The 18,853-nt window shown below is 42.2% G+C and overlaps 1 protein-coding gene across 1 annotated transcript in view; it reads right to left on the minus strand.

Annotated features, from left to right (window-relative positions):
* Positions 1-4,781: 4,781 nt before the first annotated feature.
* KCND2 (potassium voltage-gated channel subfamily D member 2) overlaps positions 4,782-18,853 on the minus strand; it is a 285,198-nt gene continuing 271,126 nt past the window's right edge. Inside the window, exons 4-7 of the mRNA XM_053407344.1 lie at positions 14,963-15,052; positions 13,087-13,182; positions 10,526-10,773; positions 4,782-9,038 (exon numbers count right to left, since the gene is read on the minus strand). Coding sequence (XP_053263319.1) covers positions 8,861-9,038; positions 10,526-10,773; positions 13,087-13,182; positions 14,963-15,052 — 612 coding nt within the window. The 3' untranslated portion in view covers positions 4,782-8,860. The remainder of the gene's footprint in view (positions 9,039-10,525; positions 10,774-13,086; positions 13,183-14,962; positions 15,053-18,853) is intronic.

Consider the following 18,853-nt stretch of genomic DNA (forward strand, 5'->3'; position numbering starts at 1 on the left):
CAGATGCTTCAGGTTACACGTTTTTGGGTTGCGCACCATGCCGAACCTGAAAGTACCGGAACTGGTTACTTCCGGGTTTTGGTGCTCATGCATGCACAGAAACGCTAAATCGCGCTTTGCGCATGCGCAGAAGCACTGAATCGTGACCTGCGCATGTGAAGACGCGGCGCTGTGGGTTGCAAACGTGCCTCCCGCACGGATCACGTTCGCAACCCGAGGTTCCACTGTACCTCAAACATCTACTTTTTAAATTAATTTTTAATGTTCAAATTAAATTATATGGTCCAGAGAGATTTTTAAAATGCTAATAAATGAGTTATATCTGAAATACCCACTTTTAGGAGAGGAAATTAAGTGGTAAGAGAGCCAGTGTGGTGTAGTGGTTAAGAGCGGTAGTCTCCTAATCTGGGGAACCGGGTTCGCGTCTCAGCTCCTCCACATGCAGCTGCTGGGTGACCTTGGGCCAGTCACACTTCTCTGAAGTCTCTCAGCCCCACTCACCTCACAGAGTGTTTGTTGTGGGGGAGGAAGGGAAAGGAGATTGTTAGCCGCTTTGAGACTCCTTAAAGGGAGTGAAAGGCGGGATATCAAATCCAAACTCTTCTTCTTCTCTTCTGAATGGTCTTGGAACTGGATTTATTGAAGAGAGATTCTACATTCTGTCTAAGCAAGGGATCGTGAGGATAATGTCTTTAATCCTCTTTTTCCTGCCCTGTTCATTTTTTGTTCGGAATGTGTATGGTGTTAACTCTCCCATTGAAGCCAATGATGCATACATGTGTTTAATTCTGGCTTGATTACTCTTAACGTTTGGTTTCTTTCCTGTAGCACATGACCTGGTTCATTTTCTTGAATCATCTAGAGCTGTTTGTACCTGTAGAAAGCATTCTGTGGGCCACTGCTTGGAGGATGCTTTCATCTAGATTGCATGGGGAGATGGATGGATGGCCAACACTTGTCCAGCCAGCCTCTCCCAGCCTGGCGTCTTCCATATGTTGTTGGACTGCAGTTCCACCAGCCACACACAGAATGCCCAATTATCATGGATGGTGGGAGTTGTATTTTTTGCTCTATAAGACTCACTTTTCCCCTCCTAAAAAGTAAGGGGTAATGTGTGTGCGCCTTATGGAGCGAATGCAGGCTGCGCAGCTATCCCAGAAGCCAGAACAGCAAGGGGGATTGCTGCTTTCACTGCACAGCGATCCCTCTTGCTGTTCTGGCTTCTGAGATTCAGAATATTTTTTTTCTTGTTTTCCTCCTCCAAAAACTAGGTGTGGTCTGGTGCGTCTTATAGAGCGAAAAATACGGCAGTTCAAAACATTTAGGAGGCACCAGATTGGGGAAAGACAACCTTGTTTGTTGGAGTAGGAATTTGGAGCAGTTTATTGGACTGGGAATGAGCAACAGCTTGCCTTGCCTCCCCTTCTCCGGTGCCTTGGGTATAGACCCAAGTTTGTTGAAATACCATTTTCTGAGATCCTCGTTAACAAACCAGGATTATACACAGTGCTTCAAATAGCATTTCTCATTCTGGACCTCTGCAGAGACTGCAATTTAACGGAGAAGGAAGTCTTCTCCGAAGCAACATGGTAAAGAGATTAAAATGTATTTATTGAATTGCGAAAAGTGCATCTTACTGTATTTTATGTGTACTATAGAGTTACGGTTGTTTCCACCTAGCCACATTCTTGTTTCACATGTTATAGTAGTTAATTTAAATGCTTGCCAATCCTGTGGTAGCTGCTTAAAAGCTGACTGTGTGGCAAATGCCGGCACATGCCAAGCTGAACTTCTCTGGCTTCGAGCCAAGTTGGTCCCCCGTCCACTGATGCTCAAAAATGGGTGTGTGGGGGTAACTCTGGGTGGAAACCAAAGGTTGGAGACTGCCGACTTTTGCATTCCCACATAAACTTGAAGTGGCTGCCATGTGACTCTGGGGTATATGAACCCACCTTTAAGCTTCTTTCCTCTTGAGCAGTTTCCCTCAGTGCCTGCAAAGTCAGACCAGGGAACTTCCCTTCTGGGATGAAGCCAGCATTGCACTGGCCCGAGTGGAAATTTGTGTCCTCCTATGGTTTTAAAAATTGTTCCAGTTTGCACTCACAGTGCTTCAGGAGAAAAAAAAAGCTATGTGTATTGTTGCAGGCAATAAAACCACTACTGTCGTATATTTTGTCATGGCTTTATTTGAAATGGGAGTTGCCCTCCCACTTTCCTAAGATTCTGTGCGTTGCAGACAGAAACTTTCGCCTTCTTTATATTTAGCTAATACAGTGGTACCTCGGTTTTCAAATGCCTCCGTAGTCAAACATTTCAGAACTCATACGCCAAAAAACCGGAAGTAAATGCCTCAGCTTTCAAACGTGCCTCAGAAGTCAAACAGGAAACGCGGCTTCCATTTTGAGTTTTCCGCTTTGAGGCTTCCGCTTTCAGTTTTCGGTTTTCAAATGTTTTGGAACTTGAACGGACTTCCAGAATGGAAGTGTTGGTGCTGACCTTCAAAGCCCTAAACGCCTCAGTCCTGTATACCTGAAGGAGCGTCTCCACCCCCATCGTTCAGCCCGGACACTGAGGTCCAGTGCCGAGGGCCTTCTGGCAGTTCCCTCACTGCAAGAAGTGAGGTTACAGGGAACAAGGCAGAGGGCCTTCTCGGTAGTGGCACCCTCCCTGTGGAACACCCTCCCATCAGAAGTCAAGGAAATAAGCAGCTATCCTATTTTTAAAAGACATCTGAAGGCAGCCCTGTTTAGGGAAATATTTAATATTTAATATTTAATAATTTTTTAACACTCGATTGGGAGCCACCCAGAGTGGCTGGGGAAACTCAGCCAGATGGGCGGGGTATAAATTATTATTATTATTATTACGTTCGAAAACCGAGGTACCATTGTATTACGGCAAGCCCACAACTTGTGCACATTCACCTTTACACAAAGAAATATAAAAAGGGGCTGGGGTTGTGTGGAAAATTACTTTGGCATTCCCACTCACCATTGAACCCAGTGGGTTTGGATTATACAGAATTTTGGCTTCAGACGTGATCCCTGAAACGTAAGTTGCGTGTCTACTGCATAATGGTAAGGGGAATAACTGCCTCTTTCAAGGCCGAGGCCAGCGCATTCTCCCACAAGGATGCCTTTGTCACCCTCTGGACCCAAGATAAATCCAGACTGGGAAAATTATCCCGCATGCCCTCAAATCACAGCAGCTCAAAATAAGATCCCATACAACAAGATGAGATAGTTCCTCAGGGGCCATCTTAAAACCAGCATTTTATCACGTGGTGCCACTGCAGTGTTTTCAAAGATAACAGCACCTTGCCAGCGCCTAGGGTCCAATAACAAATATTTGCCTATAGAACAAACAGACATTACCTGAGAACTGCCAATCTTTTCTTTATCGCAGGCATGGAGAAATGTCTCTATCTCTGTAGTACACGCCAATATTTCCTTTAAGAATCCCCGGAACCGGGAGGCAGAAAAGGTAACTGTCAGTCATGTAGACCTGAGCGTGAATATTAACAGATTCGGGTGCATCACAAATGAGGTGAATGAACTCACATGAGTAATTTTGTAAATTTGGCCTCCTTGGGTCTCTGTTCTCCATCTGTACTTTCACTTCACTTAACGGAGCTTTGTCTAGACACATTAGATGGAAAGCTTTGGCAACACGTAAGTAAAAATAGTTTGGAGCGATCATGTTTAACGGAGGCCTTTTTTAATCTGCCAATTTACGTAGGTGCCCACAGCCTACTTAAAAAAAAAAAACAAAACTACAGAAATAGATGGGGATTTTTTCCTGCCCATATGGAAGGCTTTCATGATTTCTATTGTCATTTTTCTCCTATACAGAAATATTAGCTTATGCTATATATCAGAATTTTTCATCAGTTGCATCAAAATCAATCTTGACTGCCTTCTGTCCCATGGTTTCACTTGTCCAAAGGGCCTTTTTTTATTTGTGCTGAAATAAACCGGTGCCTGGCTTTAGTGAGAGTAGACTCTAAAGTCTGCAGATTGTATCTTTTGCACCACAGCCTTCCTCTAGCCAACACTACACTGTAGCTTGTGGTCAAGAAGTAGCCTAGGCACGTTAAATACCTGGAAGCAGAGATGCTTATGCCATATCTCTTGGTCACTGTGGCGCTGTGGGTTAAACCACAGAGCATAGGGCTTGCCAATCAGGTCGTCGGTGGTTTGAATCCCCGCAACGGGGTGAGATCCCGTTGCTCGGTCCCTGCTCCTGCCCACCTAGCAGTTCGAAAGCACAAAGTGCAAGTAGATAAATAGGTACCGCTCCAGCAGGAAGGTAAACGGCATTTCCGTGCACTGCTCTGGTTCACCAGAAGTGGCTTAGTCATGCTGGCCACATGACCCGGAAGCTGTCTGCGGCCTATAGAGCGAAATGAGCACTGCAACCCCAGAGTCAGTCACGATTGGACCTAATGGTCAGGGGTCCCTTTACCTTTACCTTTATGACTGATGATCAGACTAGAACTATGTGTGTACAGGTGCTGAACAGGATTTGAAGAGACTTCATGCATTAGAGGGTGTGTGTTTTTTGTAGGACAGTAAAAAATGTGCTATTTTGAGGCAATGGAGGAGAGACTGATGTTCAGAAAAAAGTGGTGCTTTTGTCTGCACAATAAGTAGAATGAATGCCATCTCGAATCACACCAGGACCTTTAGCAAAGGTTTCTCACATTCACTTGAGGTTCGTTTGAAATACAGGCAGGAGCAAAGCGCTTCCTGAATGAGGTTATTGCAAAACCAGTTGTCCCATTCAAGCATGCAGAAGTTTTATTTAAATATTCCTCAGATGTCCGATTTATTCAGCGTAACACATCTTGTTATACCGCCTTTCCAAAGTACAATATCAGTTTCAAATCTCCCCACCCCCACTCCAAAATTGTCAAAAAAACCCTCCAACAACCTTGGTTTCTTTTGTGTGATACACAGAAATAATTACATTTCATTTACAGCACAGATGCATTTTACACAGTCGCCAAGTCATTCACTACCGAAAAACAGCATTTAAATCACCTAAAACACAAAAAGAAGTTTTAGCATCTGAATTTCAGAGGGGGGGAAATATAACATTTTTGCATGGGTGATGGGGCCGACGAGCGTTGTAGAAAATCCTTACCAAATTCAAGGGCAGCGGGGGCAGAGAGGGTTGCATGAAGGTCACACTGCTGGAATGTAACCTGTTCTATAAGGAATGTAGCATCTTTAGAGATGGCATATTTAAATCCCAGCAGGGTTTCAATAGGGTACAAGATTGGGGGTCTTGGACACATCATTGTGCTTCTGCTCTGTTTTCCTCTTGCACAAAAGCCTTTTGTGAAACCGGTGTGGCAGATCTCTGTGTTATAACCTGTTTTTGCATGCAGAGTGCATCTCCTGGACCAGGTCTTAAGTCTCCAGGAGTTTTCTGTGGGTGCCGTATTTTATTGGCAAATTTAACATTCATTAAACTCAGTTCAGAAGTGCAATGTTACTAAAAGAAGCAGAAGCTGTTGCAGATTCAGAAATTGACACAAATTGCAAACAAAGCGAGTTCTCGTCAAAGTTAATCGGAGGGAGAGTTTGTAAATCTTGAGCTGCCCTTTCTTGCAATTTTTTTTTTAAGAGTCCAGAGCAGATCGCGCACTCCCTGCATGGTGAGGCAAGCCGAGGGCTGCTTCACTATTTCCCAGCGCATTATATGAAAATGTTCATATTCCGCAGGAGTGAAGGGTTACAGCGGCAGGTTGTCAAAATGGAGCTGCGTTTCTGTGGCTGAAGAATGAAATGATTGTGTGGTTCAGTGGAGTCACTTAGAAAGATTACAGCAGAGAGCAGAAAACTCTAGCTTTGCATATTATAAAAAAGTCAGTTGAGTAAAAAGGGCCAGATGTCACTTGCAAATGCTGTAGACTCTTTCCAGTGTGCGGAAATGAATGGGTGTTCCAATGCAAATGATGAAAATTATGCCTACGTATCACAGCTTATCTGCCTTCGTTTATAAAACAAAACAAAAACCCCCACCAATTTGACCGTTTTGTGTAACGTTTCCTATGCAAACTTACCTGGCAGGAAGCCCCATTGAAAATCTTCTGCACAGAAACATAATGTAACTGATGGGTTATCGGACTAGTTCGGTACCTGCCACAACGTCTCGTGTGAAATACTACCAATTGGTGCAAACATAAGCCCTGGCAATGGGGGTGGGGGAGAGGGGGGAGGAGGAGGAGGACTGGGCTCCTGCTTCCATAACAATTGTATAGAAGAGGGGATTTTAGCAGATGCCTCTATCTGCCTAGTTCTTAGGCACAGTCCTTAGATCGCACTGTTTTACACCTGGCCACCCTACTGGCAAAAGACTTACTTCTGGTGCACTGAGTACCAACAACGTAAGCGCTAAGATGAGCGCATTTTGGAGAGGGTAATTTCCAGGGCAGATACATGTGATCTAGGTGAAAAAATGCCAGAAGATGCAAAAGTTATTTCACTTTCTGCCTTGCATTATTCATTGGTATATATATATATATATATATATATGCAAGAAATCTACAATTTCTTTTATTAACTCCCCAACCCCCCCCTTTAGAACCAGGCTCCAAAAAAGGAGTTTTACCTGTGCAACCAATGATACCTGCATGAACATGTCTTGTTGCCCCAGCTTAATCCCTGTGATCCTCTGCTCTTGTATGTATAACATTATGACAAATTGTTTCATTTCCCCTTGATTCAATTTCAAAGGGGGGGGAGCCACACCAAAGGGAGATATTTTCCTGCCCACTCCGAGAACTATTACTCTTAATGCACTGATATAGCATGGCTAATCCGTCCAGAGGACTGGGCTGGGAGAGCCTATAATTCTACATACCCCATCCCCTCTCTTATAAATGAGCCTCTGATCCAATGTTGTGGCAATGTGAAATGTATTTGGGTGTGATGCTGGTCACATAATGTTACAGTAATAGATGTAACTAACCCATACTAGACAAATTGTTTGGGAATAGATGAGGATGGCATCTGATGACCAACATCCAATATATTATTTTTAATATGACATAATTGCAGACAAGAAACTATGTAAGGACATCCTTACTTCCATACAGCAGTGTATTCAATGACTAGATGAAGACACATCTGTTAATACACAATCATATAGGACCCATTCTAGCAGAGGTGCTATATAAATCTATTTAGTAGTTTCTTGAGAAGCACCTTCAATGTTTGGTTACACGTTCTTACTTAGAAATATCTTGAAGATTTGAAATGATGAAAAAAAAAAACAACCCACCATGTTCCTAAACAAATTAGCAACGATGGAGGAAAGTTACTTTTCTGGAAACAGCATTTTAAAAATCCTTTGGACAATGAAACAAACAAAGAAAAAAAATTAAACAGTAAAGTTTGTGTATTGTTCCTACAATTATATGAGTAATCCTATTGGGGTACATCCTTTGACATCACTGATTTTTTGCAAAATTAGGTCCTTTTCACCATTCATCCTTGTCAGGGTATTGCATTACTAAGTGTTTCCGACTACAGATTTGACAATCAACATTTTCGTAATCCTCTGCAAAATTAACTTGCATGTCTCCCAGTGCTCAGCTTGTCTAATAGTACAACATAACAGCGACGTTTTAGAGATGTTAATCACTAAACCAAGTGATTGTCACTTTGGATGAGATTTACATTGTATCACTGCACTAGGAAGACTGTCGTTTTCAGGAAACATAAAGGATGGTGTTCATAAAACAGGGTTTCTCAGTTAATTTATGGAAACCCTTGACATTCAAAGAGGATAGAAATGCAGCAAAAGGCAATGGTTGGCTTTAAGGAATTACAGGGTAATGAGAATTAAATAAACTTTTTTAAAAAAACCCAAAAGCTAACATCTGTGACACAAAAATTTTGCTTATGAAATTATTCAAAACATTTTCGTACAACAGAAAATACTTTACTGTCTATCCGGGTGATTATTTTACCTGTGTAGCTGAATTTGTGCAGTTTTATACATAAAGGCCTGATTCCTGATACAACAGGTGTATGTTGAATTATTGCAGTTGTAACAGTACCAAGGAAGCAAGCGAAAAGAATGATAGATGCTAAACTAACTGAACACCTCAAGTTCACTAATGCATGTTTCAAGTGAGAAATACTTCATTTCCCCCACAAGAAAGGAAGTTATTTGCACAACCATGGAACATTAACAATCAGTTTTTTGTAAGTGCACAGAAATGTCCCTTTTCTACAGTAAAATGTTATCATGCCTAACCTGAAATAAACAACAGAAGTAAACTCAGATCACAGCTCCAAAGAATTTTCACATGCATTATGGTTGTGTTTCTTTCAATTGATACAAATATTGTATGAGCCATTTTCTCACTATCTCTTTTAAACTCACTTGGTTATGGGTTCATGGTTTATCAACAGGAAAAAGGAGGACACATTATCAAAACTTCATTTCCAGTCTTGGTTTTGCATTCATTTGGAACTGTCTGACTGGTGGGTTGCCAGGTGCATTTTTGTTTTTTGTTTTTTTTTAAGATATTTTATCAAAAAGATTTTTCATGGTAAGAAGAAGCATCAATGGGAGACCTTTCATTGTGCTCATAGAGTAAATCAAAAGAGTCACAGAAGAGTTTGCTCCAGAAAAGTTCAAGTGATGTGTAGAAATTCCATTTGGTTGCCCAAAGCTCACAGTTCAATATGGAAAACCCCAAATGTTTTGCATCTCCAGAAACTCAAATTTTCTTTCTTTTTCTTGTTTGCCATTCCACTGAACAAAGAGTTGTCGTGTCCCTCTTTCTTCGGGATCTTATGCTCTTGGCCGCAGCTTCCGAGTGGTCTTTATTCTAACTGTTTTATAAAGCAGATACTCTCACAATGTTTCCTCCTGAGTACCTTGGAGATTCCGGTCTATCGTCTCCCTCCGGTGTAGTCACAGGCGGTGTTGGAATGCTGATTATTGCTGTGGTTACATAAGGCTGCTCACAGTTTAGTTTAACACACTCTTCCATTTTGGCATTTAAACTGGATCGGCTAGAGAAGTTTAAAAAAACAAACAAAAACAACAACCAATGGATAAAAAAAATTATACAAATGTCCCATCTGCTTAGTGTTTTCTATTCAATTCTGGTATGTCACAAAAGCATCCCGGTTGCATGTAGGATGCAACTTGAATGTCTATTATCTCTTCCAATGCTTATTCTACTGTTCATCCACCAGCCTCAACACATTTTACATGGAAGCAATTAGGAACCATGTCTTCATTGTAGATAAGAAAGAAACACAGCACTACAAGGTAGGCAGGTCTGTGAAATCACCATGAACAGAACACCAAGGCGGTTTTCTGGTCTACTGCTTCATACTGGTCCTAGTGACTGTTGGCATCTCAGGTGGCTGTATTTGCTGTTGAGAGTAATGGAACAGCTGACCTCAGTTACTAACATTAGATAACCAACTTAGATATCATAGATGTTATAAGTGCGGACACCTGAGTCACAGACATGTGCAATTCGTCTATCTACATTCATTTCAGCGGAGGCCACCATATTGGGGTGTAAAGAAGTGCTTGAGACATGTCACACATGCAAAACTCTGTGTGCCTGTCAGTGTATACAAATCTTTGAATTGCAACAGATTTTGGTGCACCAAATTACTCTTTGGGTTGTTTTGGAGGCTATTATTACAACATGGTTATAAGCTTTCACAAGACCAATGCACCTTATTAAAATGCCCTCAAAGGTTAGCATATTTCGACTTCACCATTTTACAAAAAAAGGTCATAAATCTCAGTCATATTATGTACAAGTTATGGATATGAGAATCTTTCAGTATATGACTAATATTAAGTCTTGATAATGTTTATTTAATAGATTTCTTTTCCTTTTAAAAAGCACCTCTCCCATGTGATATGGTATGAGATCAGTTGATATGCCTTTAATCACAATATTGCCCAGTGCCATGAGTAAGTTCAGGGCTCATCTACACAGCAATATTTTCTCAATAAAGATTTTCAATCGCGGTGCAGTTAAGATTTTTTTTTTTAATGAGGTCATCTATCAAGGGGAAGTATGACAAATGGTCTTGTGAACAGCTATCTGTAAACATACTGACCATATTGAATTCATAGGTGTTTCCAATTCATTTGTGCCTTGTCACAATGGGACTACTCAAAGTCTCTCAAAATGTGGTTTCCAGTAGAGCCCAACATTTTACACAAATGATTTGCTTTGATATTTAAAAGGACCAACATTCATTCACTGTTCCTCTGCCAGTTAAGCACTTCAAAATCGTTATGTTTCAAGACTAGGAAACGGCTTGCCTTGTAACATTACAGAACACAGGTTATGACCCCAAATGGAGCAATATTTTGCGTGGGCGCACACACACACACACACACACACACACACACACACATGTTCCATGCTAATTCTTTGATAGGCAAGATCGAACATCATGTTATCTCTGCCTGGAGAGCGAACATAATGCTATCTCTGTCTGGGGTCATTTTTAAGCTGAAGTACCTGTTCGACAGAGGTGTTCTTTCCATGCATCTGATCTGAATGGTACTGAGTTCTTGGACACTACTTGGGCGACTGCCAGTTAGGTTAGTGTTTGGGATGCGGAATGTCTTTTTATGTCTCCGTGAGCAGCAGGAGCTCGTCACTCCATGTTGAGAAGAGAGGGAAGGACTATGGCTGGACTGCCTGTTGGCAGCGGACACCTCCATGCAGCTTTCTTCGTAGGTTTGTTCGTCCAGGAAGTCGTGATTCTGCTCCACATGATTCAGAAAGGAAAACAGCGTTAAAGCTAAAAGCAGCTGTGATAAATGAAAGTTTCCCCATGGCTCAAGATTCGGCCTCGTTCATATTTCATGGGAAGAGAGCTGGTTTGCTTATTTAATAAATTTAGTAGCCCAACTGTTCAAAATACAATGTTTTCCCATGGCAGCTTACAACATTTAAAATAATTTAGAACTATACCAAAATATAAGCAATGTAATCAGAAGCACGATAACAGCAGAAGGAAGGGTGGGGAGGGGAACCCAAATTCTTCTATATCGTTTGCTTCCTGCCCAATATATCACAGTCAGCCATATCGGTAACAGACTTAAAACAAAAATACTGCCAATTGAACTCCCTTCACTAAAAGTAATTTAAACAAAAGCATCACAGAGCCCAAGTAAATAAGGCAAGGAGCAAAAACAAGGTCCCCTTCTGATTCAGATTTCTATAGCTTATTTTAAAAAATGGCATCATTAGGGCTGCTAACTTGAAGTCTGGCAGACCCAAACTTTGCTCAATTTCATGCTGCAACACTCTGAATTGCATTTCAGTCTGCTATATGTATGCTTCAAAACATGATCCAGTGCAGTGCAGAGTAAGTAAAGGGACCCCTGACCATTAGGTCCAGTTGTGGCCGACTCTGGGGTTGCGGCGCTCATCTCGCTTTTTTGGCCGAGGGAGCCAGCGTACAGCTTCCGGGTCATGTGGCCAGCATGACTAAGCCGCTTCTGGCGAACCAGAGCAGCGCACGGAAACGCCGTTTACCTTCCTGCTGGAGCGGTACCTATTTATCTACTTGCACTTTGACGTGCTTTCGAACTGCTAGGTTGGCAGGAGCTTTAACCCACAGCGCCACCCGCGTCCTCGCAGTGCAGAGTACGGATGGTAAATAGGAGTGCACATATAACTGTGCTTTTTTTAAAGTTAAAAAACCCAAGGTGCATTTGATCAAAATGCTGTGTGTGCCAGCACAAAATGGCTGCCATGCAGGGCAAAAGAATAAGCAACAGTACTTCCTGTGGGTGAGCCCTGTCACAAAAAAGCCAACCTTTCATGTTTAAAGGACACTATTTTTTTAAAAGGGATCAAATCTGGTGCTGTGGAACTCCTCACAGCTCAGACTCATTCAGCCACCAAACTCAAGGCAGCGGCCCTGAAACATCAGGTGGCTTCTGAACACAGGAGTGTCATCCACACCTGACTGAGCTTCCAGGAGCAGATGAGGCTCATGTCATTGAAAGCGATGAAAACAAACACCGTATAATGGTCCAGTGCGGGATACAAGAGGCTACGTTTTCTATTTCGCAGTGAGCAAAAGCGAAAAAGAAAAATGCATATAATAAAACCACTACTGAACTCAAAGTTCTCTTCTTCCAACAAAGGGAGCTTCTTCTAAGTCAGGAAGCCTTCTCCCATTGGAGGAAGTGTCTTTGTCTGGTACAATTTTGCCAGCAGAATTGTCATATGGGGTTTTTGGTATCTGCTGAGAGAACTCCCTGCACTGGTTTGCATGTTCAGATTTCCCCTTGGATCTATCCTCTTTCTTTTTGTTGAATGGACTCAGGAACAGGGATGCAAAGTTCAGGATATGGATAGGAGCAAGTATCAACAGTGCTGCACACTTTGCTGGAGGGAGCCCTCCAAGTTTCCCTATTTTTCAGGGACAGTCCCGGATTTACAGAAGCTGTCCCAGTTTCTGATTTAATCCCAGAATGTCCTATATTTCCTTAGGGCATCCCTATTTTCATCAGAGAAATGTTGGAGGGTACGGAGTTATGCAACCCCCCAAGCTAAGGAGATACAGCCTTTAGAAGACATCTGAATGAAAGCCCTGTATAAGGAAGTTTTTTAAATGTTTAATATTTTATGTTTTTATATTGTATATGTTGGAAGTTGCCCAGAGTGGCCCAGTCAGATGGATGGAGTATAAATAATAAAATTATGACAATGATGGAATAGGATGTCCCTATTTTTATCAGAAAAATGTTGGAGAGTATGCAATTCAGCCAGCAAATTATCTTATCAAGCTGTTCATAGGTTAAACTGAGCTATTAATCATTCAAGCTCAGCAGTATTCTCAACAGAGCTAATAAAAACACAAATGAGTGCCATTTTTCCATATAAATTCTGCCACCAAAATAATTTCAGGAAACTGCCACTTCATGAAATTTCACTTGCTAAGTATGATGAAAATCTACTTCATCAGAGTAGTTCTTAACTAAGAGCAACAAGAGAACAGGAAATCAACACCATATTTATTTTTCTCAGATCACAAGGAAGCTGCAGGTTTATCATCTTACCGTGGTTTTTTCCAGACAGTGCAGCAGGTGGTGGTGCTGGATTTCAAAGGAAGAACCAGATTTGCTAACAAAGGCCTCTTGTTCATCACCGCATAACTGTAAATACATTGAATATTATATTTTTCTCAGTTGTGAAGGAATAGACTTTTAAACTAAGTTCTTGAGCAGAGCACATCTGGACAATTTATAAAGAGATCTGTTTTGTGGAAATACCAATTAATATAGAATAACTTGCGCATATCCACTGATCATTAGATTTCCTCGAAAAATCCTTTCAATGAGCCCCCATCCCTGCTAATAACCTGATTCACAGTTCATTTCAGGTGAAGTATTCGGTCTTAAGACCAAGAAAAGTGGAAGCATTTAAGCAAATGACCGGTTTGCCCTCCACAGTAGCTGTTGATCAAAGCTATCCTCTATGAAGGATCCTTTTGACATTCTAATCCTTTTTAAAAAATACGTCTACGCTGGTTATCATCAATATATATTGTAGCAAACTCCATATGTTAAGTAACATAGCTGCACACTTTGCAGCACGATCTAAAAGCGTCTCAAAGGATAGCCAGCAATTCTTAATGCTCTAAAGCTTTCCTGAATAAATGGACTTTAGAAAATCACCTGAATGTCAGGAGGAAAGAATATAGACCTGCACCTCTTGAGGGAAGTGATTGCAGAATTCTGGAACTGCTAGTGATAAAGGGCCTGATGTTTGCTGCAGATGACTTCACCTCTTACATTAAAGTGGGCAGGTTAGGAAACGGCTGCTCACAAGTTTGTTTAGATGTGGGTTTACGTTCTGTCTTCCATCTCTTTCCCTGCCCTTTAACGTATGTGATGCAATAATGTGCGATTTAGCAGAGGAATAAGTGAACAGAAAGAGAGTCAGGAATGGACAGATCAAGAGGAGATAAACTGCAGGAGAGGGATTGTGATGCAAGCACACCCTCATTATAGCAGGGGCCAGTCATCTGTAATATAAAAGGTAAAGGTAAAGGGACCCCTGACCATTAGGTCCAGTCGTGGCCGCCTCTGGGGTTGCAGCGCTTATCTTGCTTTATTGGCCGAGGGAGCTGGAGTACAGCTTCTGGGTCATGTGGCCAGCGTGACTAAGCCGCTTCTGGCAAACCAGAGCAGCACACGGAAATGCCGTTTACCTTCCCGCCGGAGCGGTACCTATTTATCTACTTGCACTTTGACGTGCTTTCGAACTGCTAGGTGGGCAGGAGCAGGGACCGAGCAATGGGAACCGCTGGCCTTCTGACTGGCAAGTCCTAGGCTCTGTGGTTTAACCCACAGCACCACCCACGTCCCATTCATCTGTAATATACTATGCATCAAAGTTGCAGACCAGTATGAAACTTGGTGGAGACCACCAGGCATTTGGTCCATGCTATTTAATGGTGTGCCTGCCTGGATTAATCTATCCTGGTGAGTTATAACGTTATAAATGCGTTATAAGAATGTGACACCAGGAGGCACTGTACAGCAGCCAATGGAAAATTGCAGAGAGCTATATAATGGTTTTTTTCCACCTCTTAACTTTTTTATATCTGTGTGTAGATCCAGCCCCTGTCTGTATGCGAAGGGGAGATGCTTTCTGGACGGCAGCTGCAAACTCTTGGGAGCTATATCAGAGATTCACAGGATGAAGGCTGCTTTCAGAGCTGAGCGGGCAGGGCTCCATCACCTTCGACAAAGAGTTAACTGAGTCCCAAGGGAAACCTGGCTGTCACAGCTTCCTCTTAAGAAGCACAATGCTTCCTTCCTCAGCCTGACTGTCATTCTGTGTTGGGAGGCCTCTGGTGTGAAACAGAACACGGATTGCTGGGCTATTACTGAACGCTTTCCCCGAATTTAGAATGCACACGCTCATTACCTGGTTACTGAGCAAGCCGTTCCTTTTGCTCTGCATGTATGCGTTGGCAGTCCCACTCTTCGCAGCATGGATCCTAGCGAGCCTGGCTTTCTGTGTTGGGGGAAGGGGGAGGGAATGAGGATAAGAAAGAAATGTCACTTGCCTTGGTATCCTTCATTCTGTTTTCAAAGGAAGATTACAAAGCTAATTGGAATTGCGTTTCTGTGAATAGCAAGGTCCCTAATCACGGAAGGGACTCTTTCAACTGGGCTTTCAGGTGCGGCGCTTTCAGATTTACAATGCAAATGAGCAAGAAGCATTTGTTTCTCAGCATGCATTAGCCAACGTGAACAATGAATGGTGTTTACACGCATTTTCACATTAGACATGTTGTTTCTCCATTTTTCCATCACCACGATCATGCTGTTGCTTGTACGTCAAGGTCAGAAATGCTGCTTTCATCTCACTTTAATTACTCCATTTCTAAAGCTTCCTTCGGAGAAAAGGATAATACACCAAAAAGAATGTTTCGCTGTTAAACTGCTGTGAGGTGCCACACACAATTGCTCAGAACATTCTGATTTGTGGTAGAACATCTGCATAACACAAGGAGAGCAAAACCAGTGGATCTCAATTTCTTTGAGTACAGGGCCTTGTGATATGACAACAGTGTACACACAACAAGGCCTGGTTGATGGGACTTTGCTTGGATAAATGCCCCAAACACTGAAGAATTCAAACGAAAACCTTCGTATTTGAATAACCTACTTTTAATTTCCATTATCAAGGCAATCCAGGAATGTCCACCTTAAATTCAAAGCACAAACATCAACAAGAATGTTCCAAGAGTTAATATAAAGAAGTGTAAGACCCTGTGGCTAAGAAGCAGTAGTCTAAGCAAATCATGTTAGATGAAAGCTCTTGAGTTCTGGCTCTCTTCTCAAGCTATCTACAGAGCTATCTTCAGTGCTATACTTAATAGACAACTCTTTTCTACAGTGACAGCTTTCGCATGTTGTCACGCATGCTGACACTGGAAACACAAGTGATGCATCCTATTTTCATATATCCCATAACACTTGAAAAGGAGGCTTATATGTCTCTCTTAATAATTGCACAGTTTTGCAGGAACTGACATACAAGAAACAGTTACCCTTAGGGTAAAGAAAATATGCACCAGTGTTTAATATGGAGCCATTTTCAGCAAAGCATTTGGATTCTCCTTCTCATATCAGAGGCCAAAGAGACCAAGGAGTATGGTGATTCTTCAGTTGTATTATGCATCAAATTTGTACTAGTGCAACTTTGTTGAAAGCTACCATAAGGGAGGGTAAGATGAGGAAAGGACTGGGTGCAGCTTGGCTTGTCCATCTGTATACAACTTTCTGAAGTGCAGTGACTTTCTAACTAAGACACACTGCATATGCTAGGACTAGCTGACTTCAGTTTTCTTGAGGGCTATTCTATTCTCCATATAGTCACTTGACGGTGCAACCCCCCTGTCTCCCTCCCTGATAGCTGTGCTTAATTTATAATAACTGGCAGAAGCTAGCAGCAACGATTTCACAAGTATGCAGCATGTAGCCTGGGACAGACCTTTACCTGGATTGGGCTGCGAAGAATGACTGTCCTGGGAAGACAGATCTGTGGGAGACTGGTAGGTAGACCATGGTAAGTTGGGCCTGAAGCTTCAAGTTGATGTCTCAAGGTCCCATTTAGGGATGTGATTGCTCTTCAGGCACAATGACTGGCTCTACAACCTGGGTCATTGCTATGATAAATCGGGGTGCAAAACTTCTGGTTCTACCCAACTTTCTGTGGTGGTCCACCAGCACCCAGATAAATTTATCAGGGGTTGGCTAACATACTAGATTGCAAAGCGAAAGGCAGAGATACTAGAAATGCTGCTCTTGAAGTGGGCTTGGGAAATAACTTTAGGGGACTGGAAGGCGAATTTACAATTCTTCTCAGGCTCAGATTTAAATCTGAGCCAGAGAAGAACTCCTGGCTTCCTGTTTCTTCTTTTCACACCAGGCCTCCCTATCTCCCAAAGGCACTACTGTACTTCAAGCCCTGACTCTCTTAAATATTCTCCCTTTACTTATCTGGGCAGTGGTTGTGGTGATGAGAGCAGTGGTGGCTCATGGGGAGACCCACTCTCTGTAGCATGCTAATCCTTTGGCTTTGTAGTCTTCTCAGAACTAAGGAGGCAATCCTTGAGAAGAATATGAATCCCCATGCCTTTCCTCAGCGCAATAAGCTGATGGAAAGAAAGGGAGAGAAGTTATGGAGGGGAAGAGTAGCAGGACTCTGCTAGTCCTTTGCCGCACCTGCCCAGGTAAGGAAAGAGAAGAGGGTGGTCATGTTTTGGGAAGTGGAGTGCTGGAGCAAATTTACCACCCCCCCAGGGCATTTCTAAGTCAATTCAACATTGGCTTTGGAGAGCTGAGCCATCTCTTAAACAAATAAAATAAATCCCCTGTTCTGTTTTTTTTAAAGTGACTTTCAGTCCCATGTTGATAACAGCTGGGTAGGAGTCTCATCAGGGCTGATATTTTAGTCCTGGTAGGTCCCGGCAACTAGTTCCACTGATTCCTTGCCTTGTGTTGACCCCATAAATGAAATTAATGTTTTTAAAAATTTCATTTTAATTGGAGTTTGAGAGGCAATAAGAGTCAGTGCTCTGAAGCTTCATTTCAAATGCTGCATGCCTCCAGGGGCAGGGCTGATGGATTTTCGTAGAAGCCACGCATTACAACTTTCCCAAAGCCTCTCTCTATATTTGTTCTATAATTCTAAATCTGTGACAGGGTGGGAAGGGATTTTTAGGGCAGGCATTTCCCTGCTTGCTAGCCAGCACAACTTAGAAGGAAGATTGCTCTTCAAGTAGGGGACATAACACGAGGGAGAACAAAGAAGACTGCAAAAAAGAAGAAGTTTAAAGTAAGAATGTCAGCTTGAGCAAGTAAGATGTGTAAATTGAACAGCAGGAAGTCAACATTAAAGATTACAAGTTCTGTTAGAAAGGAACAATTTTCATAGGATCAAATGCATGGCAGATAATAAAACAGCCTTCCCCTGACCTCTCAGAATATGAACACTTGTACTCTCTCCAGTCATTTTACTTCTATGGCAAAATGCGTGCGCTGGGTGAAGCCATATTGAATTTGTTCATGTGCTTCAGCTGCTAGTGTTTGATATCTGAAGTCAAGCGCTGAATATTTTTTAGGTGGCAGTCCAGGTTGACTGACGAAGCACGTTGGAAGAAGCTGGTCTGAAGTTTTGTTCCATTAAGATTTAAATGCTTCATTTTTAAGAAAATGACTTACCAAGTTAATTTTGGGGGAGAAATGAGGCAGACGTCCCTCCTACCTCCCCCCCAGCACTGTTAATTACAAATACTGACAGAATCCTTGAATAGTATCCAAAGCACAAAAGTTGTATTAGCCAAATTAACTTCCACTGAAGATCTACAATGGCTTCATGGAAGTAGGATACATCACCTTCCACATGCGTTGATAGTCTTACACCATATAGCTGTTCTGAGCAGGTTTGTTTGTTTGCTATGGAGCTCAGTTTGGGGGGCTGGGAAAGGAAGGATCCAACACCAGTCACACATAATATACTATGGGCAAATAACGCCTGTCAAAACCCTTCTAAGCTGCCACCTCAATATAATGACTGACAGGCTCTTAAAGAGTATTTATTTCATTTTTGGCCACTTCTGCACTGTACCACAAGCAATATCATACCACTTTAAACAGCCATGGTTTTCCTCAGAGAATCATAGGAACTTGTTAAGAGTATGGACAACTTTCAACTTACACAGGGGTTATGTTCTGGAAATTTTGGAACCAAAATTGTGTCTAGTCAAAACACACTGGATCAATGGCAGGTAGGATTGCCAAAGCC

Source organism: Podarcis raffonei, chromosome 10, assembly GCF_027172205.1.
Source record: "Podarcis raffonei isolate rPodRaf1 chromosome 10, rPodRaf1.pri, whole genome shotgun sequence".
NCBI lineage: Eukaryota > Metazoa > Chordata > Lepidosauria > Squamata > Lacertidae > Podarcis > Podarcis raffonei.